The sequence below is a fragment of the Temnothorax americanus genome, unplaced genomic scaffold, assembly GCF_048541705.1.
Source record: "Temnothorax americanus isolate GAGA-0224 unplaced genomic scaffold, ASM4854170v1 Scaffold110, whole genome shotgun sequence".
NCBI classification, from domain to species: Eukaryota; Metazoa; Arthropoda; class Insecta; order Hymenoptera; family Formicidae; genus Temnothorax; species Temnothorax americanus.
The window spans coordinates 316043-334068 of NW_027509243.1; the positions used below are offsets into that span (position 1 = coordinate 316043).

The following is an 18026-nucleotide window of genomic DNA, read 5'->3' on the forward strand; positions in this document are numbered from 1 at the left end:
GGGTTCAAAAAACGCTCGCCGGGTTTTCTGACAAACACACTTTATTGCACATAGAGTACTTCTCGCATTCACGCACCCGAGCACCCGGAGCATTCGCGGGATGGCGGGACGGAAATCTTGAGTCGCTCCTTCGGTCTGCGTGGCTCGCGAACCGGAAATCTTGTAGAGCGGTAGATGACCGCCCTCGCGTCCGGAGATCTTGCTCGCGGTCAACGGATATCTTGGCGCAAAGCAGACGAGCGACCGCGGTCACGAGGTGCGAGATGCTCAGGCTTTCCCTTGGTCTCGGGTACGCGATAGTGAGTTCGCTTTTTACACAATCACTATACGCTTTACATTCACGATGATGGTCCGTGTTCACGAACGGCGCGGCACGACAAAATGGCCGCGAGAGAGGGGTCGATATCGGGATCGAGCTCCCTTCGCTGAGTTATTGAGAAGTGCTCGCTTGCACTTACGCTCGGTTATCACAACACTTGTTGCAATCACGATACCCGGGCTGACTTCATGTGACGGTCTCGTTCGCCGTCTGTACGTTCTTTTAGATGAGGATCACGGTACCGCACGCGGTGATCACGTGATCTGTTTGTGCTCGTTGCCCACTCGATTGCGGGCGACAACTCGTCAATCTCGTCTGACGAGAGATATTGCGCGACGACTAATGCCGCTCGCGACAACACTTGTACGCTCGAAACTACCCTCGCACAGGGCGTCTCGCGTTCCCCATTACCGAACTCCTCGCAGTCGGAAAACGGCTCACTCTTCGCGGCACGAGCGAAAGAGCGATTCGAGATGTTTCACGCGGCGATCTCACGGATGCGGCTCGCGATGAAACTTGATTACGGACTTCACGCACTGGCGGTCGAGACCACTCCCGATAGGCACAATGTCGCGAACGCCCGGCTCGATGTGTCTCTTTTCGCGGCAGAGAACAGAAGAGAGCGCGGATCGATATCGATTATCCTTCGTCCCGATAGGAGACCCTCGGCGGGGGTATGGGCCTCACGAAGGGCGAATCACATCGATCCGCGATGTAACGCGTTGCGCGGTATACATATTTCGGAATACGCGTGCGCGTTTTGCAATCGCGCTGTCGAAACGGTAGCGCGATACTCGGGTGATCTCGGATAAGGTCGAGTCAAGCCCGAGGGTTGTTTGTGCTTGCGCCAGGGGCGATTACTTTCGCGACAGCGCCCTGCCACCTGATTTTACCTTAATCCTAAACATACCGCCCGCCTCGAAGCTTTAGTTTCGAAATTTTCTGACTTCGAATGTGATGAAGTTCGAGGAGGTCGATATGTGAACGCACGATCTCTTATGAGCTAATCGAACGCAAACTTACATACCGTCGCAGAACTTTATTTACAAGACTTAAGCAATAAGGGTAACAAGAATATCACGAACCGCCCGCCGTGGCAGACAGTTCAGCGACGCGCAGGCTGAAGAGAAGTCGAATCGCTACTAGAAGTCTCGTCAGAACGCGTCTCACAGTCAATCGGCAGCAAACACAGTTTTACTATCGGCCGGGTATACTCGGACGTCGCGGTTTTGACATTCACAACACGAATCAATCCATCGGAACCGGCGTGGCACTGGGTAATTCGACCAAGCTCCCATTTACAAGGAGGCAGTGTGGCATTCCGCAATAAAACGAGCTGCCCAACTTTCACGGGCGTTTGCAATTGTCGCCATTTAACACGCTGCTGCAACGTGTTAACGTAATCTGTTTGCCACAATTTCCAAAAGCGCTCGGTCAAATGTCGAACTCGTTGCCACCTCGACAACCGATTGTCATGCAAATCTAATAGCGATGGCTCCGGATTGACCGTGATCGCCGATCCGATTAAAAAATGTCCGGGCGTTAAGACCTCGTAATCATTGAGCGTATCTTTCAACGGAGCGAGAGGTCGCGAATTAAGACACGCTTCGATTCGGCACAACAAAGTCGTAAGCTCTTCGAACGTGAGCGTGTGATTCTGGAGTACCCGACGGAGATGATGTTTCACGCTCCGGACTCCGGCTTCCCATAAACCACCGAAATGTGGCGCAGACGGGGGAATAAAATGCCATTGGACATTATCGGAAGCGGTGGCGTTGAGAAAATTTGGATCATTAACGGCTGCGCGATATGCTTGGGATAACTCTTTATTGGCTCCGACAAACGTTGTCCCGTTATCGGAGTACATTGACTCCGGCAATCCTCGACGAGCGCAGAATCGAGAAAAGGCGTCTAGAAACGCGGGTGTGGAATAGTTTCCTACTAATTCTAAATGGATCGCGCGGGTTGCAAGACACACAAACAACGCGATATACGCCTTTCGTGAACTAATTCCGCGGCCACCGGAAGCGCGAACTTGTACGGGTCCCGCGTAATCGAGACCGCAATGTGAGAAACTGCGCGATGGCGGAGACACTCGCAGAGTAGGAAGATCTCCCATGAGCTGCTGGGGCACGACCGCTTTTTCACGCGTGCAAACCACGCACTTATGAATTATCGATCGGACCGCGCTTCGAGCTCGTAAGATCCAGAAGTCCTGTCGCAGTGTTGCGAGCGTGAGCTGCATGCCTGCATGAAGCATTCGCGAATGAGCTTGCCGAATGAGTAGAGTCACTAACGGATGTGACGCGAGTAAAATTGGATGCTTAGAATTAAATGAGATCGGAGCGTTTTTCAAGCGTCCTCCGACTCTAAGCAATCCCTCGTGATCCACAAATGGATTTAACGATAAGAGCGGACTTTTAGCATTTAATGGTTTGTTGTTCGTATACACAAATCGATGTTGCCGCCACTGGTGAATGACAACTGGCAAATCGGGTTGAAGTTTAAGACCCGAGAGAAGATGATCATTCAATGATGATCCGTTAGAAGAGGGACATGACGCGTTGAAAACGACACGCAGATGCGTAGTTTTACTGTCTTCCCGGATAACGGGATGATGCGGAATGAAAACGCATTGCGTATCATTGAACTCGGAAGCGGGCACTTCCCTCATGTGCCCGAGAGCTTCATATTCGCGAAGAAATTCGGAGTACTCGTCCCGTTGCGCAGGATGAGCATCGAATCTCCGAATTAACCCGTTAAGATATTTCTCGGCGATAGCGCGAGAATGTCCGATTTCGATCGGAGGGCCTTCCTTAAATGGAAGACGTACAATATAGCGTCCGTCAGGACAGCGTGAATGAGTAAGGCGAAAATGCTCTTCGCATTTTTCGTCCTCGGGAGTGAGAGTCATCTTTCGCGGAATCTCTTCGACCTCCCAAAACCGTCGGAGTTCCTGATCGAGCGACAAGGAATTGAGACTGTGATGAGCATTCACAGTATACGAAGGTCGATCGTGTGACGATTCAACCGAGATGGCATGTGAGGCCACCTGACTAGAAGTGATAGGTCCCGATATTACCCATCCCAATATCGAATTTTGAGCGATAGGCTGTCCCACCGCCCCTTTTCGAATTCCGTCTTTAATGAGAGCGCTATACAATTCCGCACCTACGATAATGCTAATGGGATCTGCGCTCATGGGGTCGTGGTCAGCCCATGGGAGATCCTCGAGATGAGCCAACGTCGCCTTGAGCGGCAAACGTTTTGGCGCGTATGCCGTTAGCGATTTCAAAATTAATGCGGTCGTCGAGAATGCCGGAGTCTGTTTACCTTTCGGCGAGATTGTTATTCGCGCGGCATATCGATACGTCCCGGCATTTACACACCCGACGGCCGAAACCGAAGTTGGCATTCGAATTCTCTTCAGCCGTAAACACTGCGCGAGTTTCTCGGTTATAAAGGTCATTTCGGAGCCTTGATCAAGCAAGGCTCTTACAATCACAGAACGGCCCGAAGACGCGCTAACGGTAAGCCAAGCTGTCGCGAGCAAAACATGCGAACGAGTGGTGTGCGAAGACGCAAACAATGAGCTCACTTCGCTACTGGGCGTTTCACTTTGTTTCGGCGTGTCGGTTGACGCCGTGACCTCTGCGGGTTTCGAGGAAGAGTCGGAATCTACATGGAGCAACGTGTGATGTTTTCTCTGACAAAGACGGCATGAATATTTACTGGAGCACGTTTTTGCCCCGTGATTTGAACTTAAACAGTTGAAACACCGTTTCTCTTTCTGCACAAGTTCTCGCCTCTGATTCGGACTCTTCTCGGTAAATTTCGGACAAACGTAGAAAGCATGCTTCGCTTTACACAACGAACACGGCGGAAACGATTTCGCGCACACGTTAGCACTAATCTTTTGCGCATTCGAATTTTTCGCTTTATCGGAGGAAGAAAGGGGGAGCTTCCAATTTTCGAGAGCTCGGATTTGATTATCCAAGAATTGTTTAAAGTCATCGTATGACGGAGGATGTCGAGCTTCACCAAACTTTAAATTCCATGCCTTTCGCGTAACTGCATCGAGTTTTTGTGACCCGAGACTGATGAGAATATCGCTCCATAACTCTTCAGGCGTGCGATTCAATTTGTCGAGAGCTGCAACGGCGGAATTTATTTTATCGCGTAATGATTGCAACTCAAGAGCGGATTCTTTCGCGACCGCTGGCAAATTCAGCAGCGTCGACATGTGAATATTGATCAAACGACGTTTGTCTTCAAATCGCGCGTTTAACGTACTCCACGCAATGTCGAAATTCTCCGCGGTAACACTGATATCGTTCACACACTCAAGAGCGCGACCCTGAAGGCATGAAATGAGATAATGCATACGCGAGAAATTTGAGACGTCTTTATTATTAATTATAAGAGACGCAAACCGATCACGAAAGCTCTCCCATTCCTCGTACTTCCCGTCAAACGGAGGAAGGTTTATCGGCGGAAGATGAGACAAAGAAAACGCGGACGACGGACTTGTGGGGAAATGCGGCCCGAAACTGACAGACTGGTTCGGACTTACATACGGATCCAATTCCTCCAGACACTCGTGCATGTAGTCCAAGGCGGTCCTGTACTTCTCCTCGTAGACCTCAAAATGTTGATCCTTGAAGTACTCGTGATTTACTCGTTCCGCAGCAGGAATAGCGGCTCGAAGGGCGAAATGTCCATCCTGGATTGTTGCCCAGACGTCCTTCAAATCAGTGATGCGACTACGAATCTTGGCTATCGTCAAGTTTTTCTTGCCAATCTTCTTGAAGTTTTCGAGCGCGCGATTGACGGTTCGCAATCGCTGTGACTGCTTGTCGAGCAGCTGCTCACTCATGGTGCCGGTCAATGTGCTTGATTAACCTTTTTCGCTTCGAGAATTGCCTCGATCCGGCTCGAAAGACCAGATGTTTCGTGCGCGACCGAGGTACCCTCGGGACACGAAGTATGCCGGGACCACCCTGTCCAGGGCGCGGGGCAAGAACCAAGGACGTAGCGAAAAGAGGGTTCAAAAAACGCTCGCCGGGTTTTCTGACAAACACACTTTATTGCACATAGAGTACTTCTCGCATTCACGCACCCGAGCACCCGGAGCATTCGCGGGATGGCGGGACGGAAATCTTGAGTCGCTCCTTCGGTCTGCGTGGCTCGCGAACCGGAAATCTTGTAGAGCGGTAGATGACCGCCTTCGCGTCCGGAGATCTTGCTCGCGGTCAACGGATATCTTGGCGCAAAGCAGACGAGCGACCGCGGTCACGAGGTGCGAGATGCTCAGGCTTTCCCTTGGTCTCGGGTACGCGATAGTGAGTTCGCTTTTTACACAATCACTATACGCTTTACATTCACGATGATGGTCCGTGTTCACGAACGGCGCGGCACGACAAAATGGCCGCGAGAGAGGGGTCGATATCGGGATCGAGCTCCCTTCGCTGAGTTATTGAGAAGTGCTCGCTTGCACTTACGCTCGGTTATCACAACACTTGTTGCAATCACGATACCCGGGCTGACTTCATGTGACGGTCTCGTTCGCCGTCTGTACGTTCTTTTAGATGAGGATCACGGTACCGCACGCGGTGATCACGTGATCTGTTTGTGCTCGTTGCCCACTCGATTGCGGGCGACAACTCGTCAATCTCGTCTGACGAGAGATATTGCGCGACGACTAATGCCGCTCGCGACAACACTTGTACGCTCGAAACTACCCTCGCACAGGGCGTCTCGCGTTCCCCATTACCGAACTCCTCGCAGTCGGAAAACGGCTCACTCTTCGCGGCACGAGCGAAAGAGCGATTCGAGATGTTTCACGCGGCGATCTCACGGATGCGGCTCGCGATGAAACTTGATTACGGACTTCACGCACTGGCGGTCGAGACCACTCCCGATAGGCACAATGTCGCGAACGCCCGGCTCGATGTGTCTCTTTTCGCGGCAGAGAACAGAAGAGAGCGCGGATCGATATCGATTATCCTTCGTCCCGATAGGAGACCCTCGGCGGGGGTATGGGCCTCACGAAGGGCGAATCACATCGATCCGCGATGTAACGCGTTGCGCGGTATACATATTTCGGAATACGCGTGCGCGTTTTGCAATCGCGCTGTCGAAACGGTAGCGCGATACTCGGGTGATCTCGGATAAGGTCGAGTCAAGCCCGAGGGTTGTTTGTGCTTGCGCCAGGGGCGATTACTTTCGCGACAGCGCCCTGCCACCTGATTTTACCTTAATCCTAAACACCAAATTTATCTTTAATTTTTTTAAGTTTTTTTTTAAAGTAAGTTTTAAGGTTTTTTTAAAAGATTTTTAAGGTAAATTTTCCCAAAAGCCGATAGAGTGTAATAATACGCCGGATCGAGTCCATAACTCGCGACGCAGCTATCGCGAAAATTTTCAAAGATATCGGCCAACAGCAAGACATCGATCTTTAGATACAGATCGCTGTAGTCACCGAGCGTTCGAATGGAGAACCGCTGCCAGACGTTGACGGCGTGCGCGTAATCGCTCTCCGATACGGTGTCGCCTGTCAATGAACTGTAAAACGAGTCGCGCGATGGTAAACACGCATCCTCCAACTTTTCGACGCAGTCAATGTACTCGTACGGAAAGACACCTTTTCGCGTCAATAATTCGAAATCTTGGTCTGATAACGCGGAAAATTTTGAACGTATAATTTTTAACTTATCCTTATCGAGGAAGGATGCTAATTTTTCGAGACTCGTGCTAAGAAATTTGTACGAGTCGATGAATCTTAATTTGATGCAATTTTGGTAGTTTTTATCCTCAGTGCTTTTGACGTTTTTCGTAAATGAAATGTATTTTTCCTTCGTGATTGGAAGTAAGTCTACGCGTCCTTCGTAGGCTGTAGCTATTTCCTTGATAATAAAATGCGCGTCGTAACCCGATAAATTATGAAAAATTATTGGAATGTAATGCGAATCTGTGTAATTTAGATTACAGCTGGAATGCGCGGGACCTCTATAACGACCGGTCAAGTGACAGTGATCGCGTACGCGCACGTCGTCTGGCTCGAACGGTTTTTCGCACACGTGACAGTGCGTTGCGCTGCTAAATTTTTTCCACTCGTCTCGCGTAAAATCTGCCATGGGTATATTATCAGACAAGATGTTCTTTACGTCGTGTGCTAAACGTCTTAGTTCCTCGGCGAACCACGCGACGCAATCCTTATCGCGATGAAATCGATACGCGGATAACGAGTCGTCGTACGAGCACCGCACGTAATATCCTATGCTAAATACTCGATGATGTTGAGACGTGTATGTGGACGTTGTCGGATCCGCATCCGTCTTCTCGAGAGTACATTCCAGGTCGGCGTACACGACGAACGGAACTCGTTCCTTCCTGCTGTGATTCTTGAATCTCAGCCACTTGTCGTCCTCGCTCGGTAGTCGGATGGCACAGTTGTTTATCTCTCGGCAGTCTACTCCGTGGGCTTCCAATTTCTCGCTCGAATGAAAATAATGTAAACATCTACAAAAAAGAAAAAACACAATTTTGAAAATTATTAAATAAAAAATAAAATATTTTATAATTTTATTAAAAGGAGTTATAGGTACTCACCGATCGCAAAAGTATTTCCGACCATCGTGCCTGCTCAATTGCGAGCTCACGAGGCGGGATAGATTTTTTATCCACGCGAAATGTCCCACGTTGTCGTCTCGCGGGTCCTGCACGTACAGCAAATTGACGTGCTTTTCTCTCTTCAGGTCGGTGAGCCGTATCGGGAGAACGTTCGGCGTCTTCTCTCCCTCGATGGCATACACATTGATGGATATATCGTTGAGTCGTTCGAACTTTTTAATCTGTTTCAAAGTCAGTGGAAACTCAATGCCTTGTAAATTTAATACTGTTGTGTAATCAGGGTACAAGGATTCCCGATATGTATGATCCTGGACAGGATACAGCGCGGCGACCACTGACCACGCGAAGCACGCATTGTCCATCGATTGCACGTTTATCACCGCTTTTTTCGATTTAATTTTTTGCGGTAAATTGATGTAACATCCCGCGCGCAAAGGATTGTACTTGTTCACGTTCACTGTCAAATTGAGTATACGCGACAACGCCCATCCGCTATCGCGTTCCTAAAACTCTTCGAGACGCGATAAAGTAGGCTCGATAACGTGTCGCTCGTACCACTCGCGCAAATCGGACGCACGAAAGAGTTCACGGTTTTCCGTGCAGTCACTTTTGTTCGCACGTTTGTCACCCGTCACAAACTCGCCGTTGAACACGGTGTTTATCTTTACACTTGCGTGTCTTTGCATGACGTTCCGCACACGATTGAGCACGATGACTTCGGCGTCTTTGAGAAATTTTCGCGGTTCGATGTAATTGATATTTATCACCGCACCGGTCAATAAACGCCATTCGAACGCGGCATCAATCTCTCGCCAAACGAGTCTTTCCGCGTTTTTGTTACCGCTACTACTGCCCGCCGCGTGCTCACCACCGATATGTACGAACCGTCTCTGTAATAGAGTCTTCGCACCATCGAGTCGCGCGATTCTTGCCATTAAAGATGACCTGTTTCCGACAGTCTGAAAGCCGTCTGAGACCCGCGGACGTTTGGAACGACAGTCTTTTTCGAGCTGCTCAATAAACTTCTCGCATCGCTGTTCCCATGCGAGATATTCGTCCAAGGTAGCGATTTGGTTAGATCCTTTCACCAGGTCGCGTTCCGTTTTATCGAGATGTTCCATGTTTTTTTTTAATACTGTCTTTTTTTTAAATCACGTCACATTCTTCGATGGAGCACTTGCACGTGACTCGATCGCACGCTGAACAATATCGTTTGCAACGTTGAATTTCATAGTGCGCAGACATAAAAGAACCAGAACTGAAGTAGGGGACATTAAATCCATGATTATCCTGCCAATTATCAACATCATCAAAGTCACGTTCATAGGTTTTTTGAAACATCAATAGATGATTAGAATTATTGAGACGGTCAGGGTACATATACATACGTATCGAATTGTTCATCACCACCAATTCGACGTATTTCCCAATACCTGTATGAATCTTAATGTATGTTGCTTCACAATCATAGAGCTGTTCACAAAATTTAGACGCCCAATAGCGATAGTCAACAATAGGTCTAATATGATACGGCACAACGTCAGCACGGCGAGCTGCACGTGATTCTTCCTCGCTAACGCACTCGTCCCGCAGCCGTCGATACACTTTTTGTCTAACGTTAGAATCCCACTTATAAGGAGAATCGGTATTGATAACGACTTTTTGTCTAGCGAAGCGTTGACCGGTTCCGCGTATACCGAGTTCGCGATCGCGAAGAAACTGCACCGGCGATATTCGTTGCACATCCGTCAATTTCACTCCTTGATCTTCTTCACGCAAACCATCGGTGATATCTGTTGTAATACATTCCATTTGTATATCATCGTCAGATTTTGGAGGCTCCACAGATTCCTCTTCAATTATCCACACCATGTTGTGCACGTTATGTATAATGTCCCACTCGCGATAATGTTTTTTATTACTTCATGCAAATCGGGCACATGTTGCATGGATATATTTGAAACAATGGAGTATTACGACAATCTGTGCAAAATTGAATGGTCATTACGTCGTACGGCTCGGTTACATGCTCTCGACGTTCACGTATGTGCTCACCAGTGTCTGGTGAAGCAATCATACACGAATAACACAAGTTATCTGAGCCGTATTCAAAATAAAAATAAATAGCGCAACACTTCGTACGTCCATCCAACGCTAAAATTTCGGGACGCGACACTATTTTTTTCATAACTTCTCTACGGTTATTGTCTTCATCGCTGTTATAGGTGCTGTCCGGCGAAAACGGACGATCCTCGTCGGATGAATCTACATCCATTGTTGCCTCAAAATTATTGTTCACTGTTTTTTCGAAAAAAAAATGTTATTTTATACCGCTTACTTGCCACAAGAACTTTAGCCCAAGTATCAACTTTTAAGAGCCGCGATAATGTTTTTTTCTTATCGTGTGCAAATCGGGCACATATTACGCGGAAATATCATAAACAATGATTCACGACATCTTGAACAATACCGGCCATGCGTCGTTCCGCGTCTCTCAACGAAGTGTTTTAGGCGAGCGTACATGCCAAAATCAAGGTCCGATAGAGCAACCATACACGGAGCACATAGTGCAAGTACACCACCCGTTAAATAATAAAAATATATTACGCAATGTCTTTCACGTAAATTTAGCACTATTCTATCGATGACTTCTTCATGATTGTTGTCTTCATCACTGAAGTATTCACTGTCGTCCGTTAACTCGCGATCCATATCGGAATTATTGTCATCTCTTTTATCGTGAAAAATATTCTTCTGTATTGAATACTTGGCACAAAAAACTTCACCCTCGAATATGAACGTTCGCGTCGCGAAAACTAGCCGAAGACTGATCCACAAGATGTGGATCCATAATCATCCTGGCGACAACGGATGCTATGCGTTCGTATAATTATCGTTATACATATTTTGTTTATACATTCCAGCAGCCGGATATCGGCGCTCGCATTTTGTAATATGCCGCGCCATAACCGAATACCGCCGCGACGGTTAAATCGTAATCGGCAGCGGCTCTTCCTAGAAAAAAACATGAAGAGGACTCCGCAACGGTTAAATCGTCATCGGTGACAAGTTTTATCAATTGTTTACCTCGGCCATTTTATCTTCAAACCGTCGTCGGGCCATCGACGCTCGCTTTTGTAGTGAGACGCCGTAACCAAATGGCGGCTCGCATGTTCTGGAAGGGTGAAATCATTGCGGAGTCAAATGTTTAACTCGCTGTTTTGTTTATATTCGCCGATAAAATTTCAGCAATCGAACGGCGCTTTTGTAATACCCCCGCGCCGATAAAGTGACGACCCCCCCCGGCGGTACCCCTTGTCAATACGATATGTTTATTAATATTTAATAAACATGTCCCGACATGCTCGTCGACCCCCCCCCCGCTCCCCCTCACCAACGAGTCGTCCCCCCCCGCTTTCTTCCGCTCCCCCTCACCAACGAGTCGTCCCCCCCGGCAGACCCCTCGACCGCGAGTCCTTCCCCCCGCCCCTCACCCCCCCTGAGATCCCCGGCCTAGGACTGTCACTGTTTTATCTACTCCCCTATCCGACGCTAAGATAGATGAAGATGCTGTTCGAAGCGAGATGAAGAAAGGAACGGTGAGATCAAAGGTTGTACAAATCTCGTCCGTGCTAGTCGCCAATGCAACGGGGCATAAGTCTAGGGCAAGTGGAGAAATGGTGATTCTGGATACTTCTTATGAGGGAATTCTACGGCGACTCGCCTGGATAATGAGGTTTGTTGCAAATTGTCGACTAGAGGCTTCGAAACGAGTAAGGTCCTATTTAAAAGTAAAAGAAGTTACAGCTGCGGAATTAAAATTGATACGCATGGTTCAACGTGAAAGTTTCTTTGGCTTCAAGGATTCAAGGATGAAATCGATGAACACATATCTAGACGAAGATGGAATAATTCGACTAAAAAGCCCGGTCGCGAATCGGGACGATACCATGGATTTCAGACACCCGATCTTGTTAGATTCACGACATTCCTTGGTAAACAAACTCATTGAATACACGCACTTGAGGTTAAACTATGCACCAGCAAGTATTATGATTAACGCTCTACGAGAGAGATTCTGGATACTGGGATGTAGAAGAGGCGTTAACGCTGTTATACACAGTTGTGTTACCTGTCGCAGATTTAATGCTAAAAGAGTTGAAACATTGTCCCCGGCTCTTCCTGGAAAACGAGTTAGAGATGCAGCCGTCTTCGAGATTACTGGAATGGACTACGCAGGCCCTTTGTTTCTCCGAGACAAAACCAAAGCATGGGTCTGTCTTTTTACTTGTGCCATTTATAGAGCGGTCCATTTTGAACTAGTGTCTTCTCTGACCACGGAGAATTTCCTGGAAGCGTTCCGGCGATTCGTGTCGAGGAGAGGTCGGCCTTCCTACGTTTACACGGATAACGGTACCAATTTTGTTGGAGCTAACAACCTTAAAACAACCTAGCTTCCGAAGCGCGGATTTAGCTCGCGGCTGGTCAGGGTTCGGAGTAGGCGCGGAGAAAGACACAAGACTCGGTTAAAGTATAATACAACAAAATACGGTATTTATTCAGTTACGCGTGAATACATAGAGATGCTCGCGGGAGCGGTGAATATGTACAAAAGATCGCGGTCGTTGCTACGTGGATACATAGAGATGCTCGCGGGAGCGGAGAATATGTACAAAAGATCGCGGTCGTTGCGACGATGGCGATGGATTACAGCGATCGCGGAGTCGCTGGCTACGTGCGGTAAGTCGCGGACGCGGGTACAAGATGCGCGTAATCGGTCGCGGACGCGTTTACAATATCGATATCGCAGAGCGTGCGGACGCCTGGTAACGCGATGATGCACGGAGATCGCTGGGTTTCGCGGACCGGCGGGCGTGCGGGCTCGCCGAGGTATTTCGGCGCGGGTGACGCGGTATCGCAGGTTTGGATATCGCGATGGAGCGTGATATCGAGCGGCTAAGACCCTTAGCGGAGATAGAGAAATACTCTCTATCCCCTGGCACCTCGATTCGTGTAGGCGGGAGGCGGCACCGGGTGGCCAAGACCCTTGGCGGGTAAGAGAAGAACTCTCTTACCCTGGTTCACTCCGGTGTCACAGGTGTTCGCATGGGAAGTCGAGTCAACCGCCTAGATACTTCACTCGGCAGAGGCAGAAAGCTCTCTCTACCTTCGGATTGTTCGACTGTAGGATTGGGATCCGTGAGCAGCGGAATCGGTCGGGTCGCTTTGCTGGCTCACGGTGGAATCTCTAACTTAGCAATATTGCTCGGTTTATATATTCACGGTAGCGCGTCGGCGTGGCGGGGGTATACGCGACGGCAATCGCGCGCGCCGGGATGGAGCGGTGGAGCGTTCGGAAAGTACGGCGCCCCGACGCCGCGATTGCGTTCGGTGGCTCTCGGCCGTTTTTGGCACCGCTCGGCGCTCCGAGTCGGTTGCCGCGCTAAGTCCGTTTGCGGACTGATACGCGAGATGATTAATTTAAAAAAGGGCACATCGTGCCTTGTCTCGCCCGGCGGGTGTTCGGCCGGGCGGCATCCGGCTGATGCTCGCCGGGAATGATGCGTTTTTGGGGCGCATCGTTACAACCTTTTGCAGAGCATCGACTGGAGAAAAGTGGAAAGGTATGGCGTCGTTGAGCGAATTCAATGGCAATTTTACCCCCCCTCTGTTGCCTGGTGGGGAGGATGGTGGGAGAGAATGGTACGCTCTATGAAAGATATGCTTTGAAAGGTCCTTGGGAGAGCTGCCTTGAATTTTGAGGAGGTTACTACTGTACTTTGCGACTGTGAAGCTGTTATAAATAATCGACCCTTAACTTACCTGGCTGAAGATACTTGTCAGCTCGTGCCGTTATCGCCTTCATTATTTCTTCACGAGTTGAAAAATGACCAATTTCCTGACGTCGATATAGCGATTACCACTCAGAAAATTACTGCAAGACTTCGCTATATTCAGGAACTACGCGAGGCTTTGAGAAAGCGTTTCAAAATCAAGTATCTTGGTCAACTGAAACAGTGTCCTTCGATGCAATCTACTACAAGCACTCTCAAGGTGGGAGATGTCGTCCTCATCGGCAACGACCTGCAGAAACGTCTGGACTGGCCCTTGGCCAGAATAATTGAACTTATTCCTGGAATTGATGGAGAGACGAGAGTTGTTCGTTTAAAAACAGCCACGGGAGAACTTATACGTCCTGTACAACGAGTATTTCCCTTAGAAGTACACTCTGGGGAAGAATCTTCAGATGAGCTGAGAGCTTGTCATCAATCGAAGAAGAAATCGTCAGAGAAAGCAGAGACTGTTCCCGCTAATGAAACTTGCGAAATGCGAAAAGACGCTGACGTAGAAAAGCCTGAAACGCGTACACGTTACGGAAGACTTGTGAAGCCCCCGTGTAGATTTAAGCTTTAAGGATTGTCATGTGTTAATGTTCTTTTGAGCTTATTCCTTTTGTATAATGAGAGATAAATTTTTATTTTTTTGTTTGAGCCGTTAAAGTAAACTCTGTGTGTTGAGTTGTTGGGACTGTCAACAACTCAAGGTGGGAGAAAATGTAGAGAAAAAACTTTGTTAGAAAGCGCTTGTGTAGCTTGTGAGAGAAAATTCTTATTTTTCGAGTGGTTGGCAGGCTTGTTTCCTGTGTGGTATGAGTGTGTGCGGGCAGAGTTCGTTGAGATGTGCTAGCGACACGTGCGTTCTGGAGAAATCCCGAATAAAGATATCATTCCTTACATATTCGTGCCTTATTTACGCATCTTATTCAGTTCAAGTTTGAACACATTTAATCATTAATCATATACATTTTATATCTATAATATAATTTTTCTTATTTCTTCTTTCCCCGACCTGGTCATTGAGCGACCTCACATCTCATTTCCCTTCCCTTCGTCTTCCATCCGGCACCCTTCTGGTCATCTCTTTTAGCTTCCTTGAATTCCGCACTTCTCTGACTTTCTCCTTTCTGTCGCTGCTCTTCCCTTTTCTTTCCGGCTCTCTCCCTCCTTTTGTTTGATGCCTTCCTTCTTTCTTATTCTACGTTCACTCTGCAAATAATTGCATTAAAGATCCTGGTCCCTGAGCCGAGAACTCTGCGTTGACGGTGACGACGTACCGTCGAGGCAGAAATAAGAACTCTCTCCAATGGAGAATTATGTCTTTTGTGACATGTTGACAACCTATTTTGCGTTGCGTTATATTTCTTTATTATTCGCTCTGTACTTGTGCTATAACGTTTAACGTATTCGTGAAACTCGTGAAATTTAACGTATGGTAAAGATTTGCAAGAAATACATGTGCGGAAGGAACATTCTCCACTCCTTTCGAGTCGTCAAATGGCTTGTTTTTCCGTATGATTAGGCTTCGTTTTATGGCTGTTTGTTTATTGTCGAGGGAAAAGGAAAGTATCCGTTAAATTTTAGAAGTGTGCTGAAACGATCTATAGTGATTTTTTATTGAAATGTCTTTTTATTTCGGAAAATACCGCAACATAAAATAGGGTAATTTCTCGCCTCGATGGCAAGAAATTCAATATGGCCGCGGTGACTACCCAGGAGCCTTAAAGATTATTCTTACATTCTTACAATCTTACCTCCTTTTCTCCTTTCTCTCTCTTAATGCTTCTCTCTTTATCTCCTTTCATCTCTCCTTTCCATCCTAAATTTTTCCTATTCTTTTTTCTTCCTATCTGCTTCGTCCTCGTCCGTATCCATAAGGAAATTCCCCTTCATCCTTTTCGCTCTTTCTTCCTCCGTGGTCCTCTTTGGCCTCCCGCTTTTCTCTCCTCTCCTCTCTTTTCTCCTTTCTTTCTCTTCTTTTTCTCTTACCTTTGTTTCTACCGACTTGTCCTCGTCCATTTTCACCCTCAATCTGCTCTCTTCCTTTCTCTTTGAATCCAATATCTTCCGCTTATCCTTCTCAACAAAAATCATCTGTATTATTCTCTAATCTTTCTGATTAACTTACCGCTGTATTAGCCTGCCTTCTTCTTCTCTCCAGCTCTGTCATCCACTTCTCTCTCTCTCTCCTTTACTATTCAGTATCCTTATGATCTTGTCGCCAATTCCTTCTGGTTTCTTCTCCTCCTCTCCTCTTGTGCACCGCTCTAACACGCTCCCATGTCTCTGGTTCTGCACCACATATTTTACAGCTTCTTTTCTCTATTGGTTCCCAATATCTTCCACCTCTCATTTCATTACCTAGCCTAAATCTCGCTACCCTGATCATGGACTTCTTTTTCCCTTTTTTTCTCTAAGTATTCTTGCCTTCTGATTTCTGCTATCTCCCTGTACCACCTGTTATATCTAGACTCTCTGACTTTTTTATCTTTTTCTTGACTCTGAATGTCTTTGTCTCTTCTTGTTATCTCCTCTATACTGCCACAGCCATTTCTTTTTTTCCTTTCTATCTCCTTAGTTGCGTATCCTCTTTTTTCATAAAAGCTCCTTCTCTCTTCTTCTCAATTTGCCTTTTCCTTCCTGACATTCCTTTTTATTTCTTTCCAGCATTCTCTTGCAATCTCATTTCCCTCTCCCCTTTCCAGTTTTTCCTCGTATTTCATCGCCCTTTTACCAGCACTTACTCTCATTTTGTCTCTTTTGGTTTCCTCCCTTATCGTGTATCCGGGTGTGCTCCAGTCTAGGCCCAATGTCCACCTTATATACCTTTCGTGCATTCTTTCTATTTTCTCTCTCTCTCTTTCCATCCCCACACTTCTGCTCCATATAAAGCTATGCTTGCTACCAGCAAATCGTATAACTTAATTCGTCTCATCCAGTCTCCTCCAAATAACCTTTTTCCTATTCCCCAAACCTGTTTCATTGCCATGGTAGCTTTCCTTACTCTTTTGTTTATATGCGCCTCCTGTCCTCCGTTTTTTTGGAATGTGTAGCCTAGATAGCAGATTTCCTTTACCTCCTCTATTTTTTCTCTCTTCTATTTCCATTCCATTTTCTTCATTTTACCTTCTTCCTTCCTGAATCTCATTACCTTTATTTTCCTTACATTCACTCTTAGCTTTTTTCTGTCAAAATATTTCTCCAGTCTTTTCATCATCTTCTTCATCTCCTCTTCGTCCTCTGCTATAGCTACTATATCGTTTGCGTATGCTAATGTCCAAAATTTCATTGTTTCCTTGGAACAGTTTTTTGTTTTTTGCCGAGAAAGACAGGAAGTTCTGTGAACGAGGAATTATGAAGCTGCCCGAAAGATGGCAAAAGATAGCAGATAACAACGGCCAATACATAATTAATTAAAGTTATGACCTTCTATAAAAATAATCATCAAACATTTATAAATAAAAAACCGCACGGACTTATTGGCCAACCTAATAAATAATTCAGTGCGTATATATTCTCCATTGTACCCCTTCCTTTCCTGAACCCTGCCTGTGTTTCTGGTAATATTCTTTTTTCTTCCGCCTCTTTCTCCAATCTTTTCGCCAAAATTGCCGCGTATATTTTGTAGCTTGTGTTCATTAATGTCACCCCTCTGTAATCTTGTGGTTCTTTTCTTTCTCCTTTCTTTACTATTGGTACTATTATACCTTCTTTCTAGTCTTCTGCTATTTCTCCTGTCCTCCACGCTGTATCACATATCTCCCATATTTTTTCCTTCAATCTCTCTCCTCCATATATCCATACTTTATTTAGCACCTCATCCGTACCTGCTGCTATTTTTCCTTTTATTTCTTTAATTATTTCTTCCACTTTCTCTCTTCTTATTCTTTTCTACTCCTCTTTGCTATCCATTCTTTCCTCTCCCTTCCTGTCTTTTTTACGCGGTTTTACAGTTACTCCTTCCAATAGCTCCATGAAGTGTTTATTCCATTGCTCCTCCGTTATTTCTTCGCAAACCTTTTTTCTCTACCCTTCCTTTCTCTGTTTATAAATCTCCATATTTCCTTCTCGCTAGTTGCTTCTCTCGCCTCTTTTATAACTCTCTCCCTTTCTGTCTCTTTCTTCTCTTTTATTTTCTCCTTATATTCTTTTTTCTTTAGAATGTACCTCTTTTTATCTACTTCTCCCTTTCTCCATTTAACTAGTTTTTCTTGTGCTTCTCTCCTTAGTCTTACACA

The 18026-nt window shown here is 46.7% G+C and overlaps 2 protein-coding genes across 2 annotated transcripts; both read right to left on the bottom strand.

Annotated features, from left to right (window-relative positions):
- Positions 1-1424: 1424 nt before the first annotated feature.
- LOC143908670 (uncharacterized) lies at positions 1425-5195 on the bottom strand. Its single transcript, XM_077426418.1, has one exon. The coding sequence runs from the start codon at positions 5193-5195 to the stop codon at positions 1425-1427; it is 3771 nt and encodes a 1256-aa protein (XP_077282544.1).
- A 1432-nt stretch (positions 5196-6627) lies between these two features.
- On the bottom strand, positions 6628-8446 carry LOC143908664 (uncharacterized). The gene is made up of 2 exons (XM_077426414.1): positions 7931-8446; positions 6628-7840 (listed from the first exon to the last, which is right to left on the bottom strand). The coding sequence occupies exons 1-2, from the start codon at positions 8311-8313 to the stop codon at positions 6634-6636; spliced, it is 1590 nt and encodes a 529-aa protein (XP_077282540.1). The 5' UTR covers positions 8314-8446; the 3' UTR covers positions 6628-6633.
- Positions 8447-18026: the final 9580 nt, after the last annotated feature.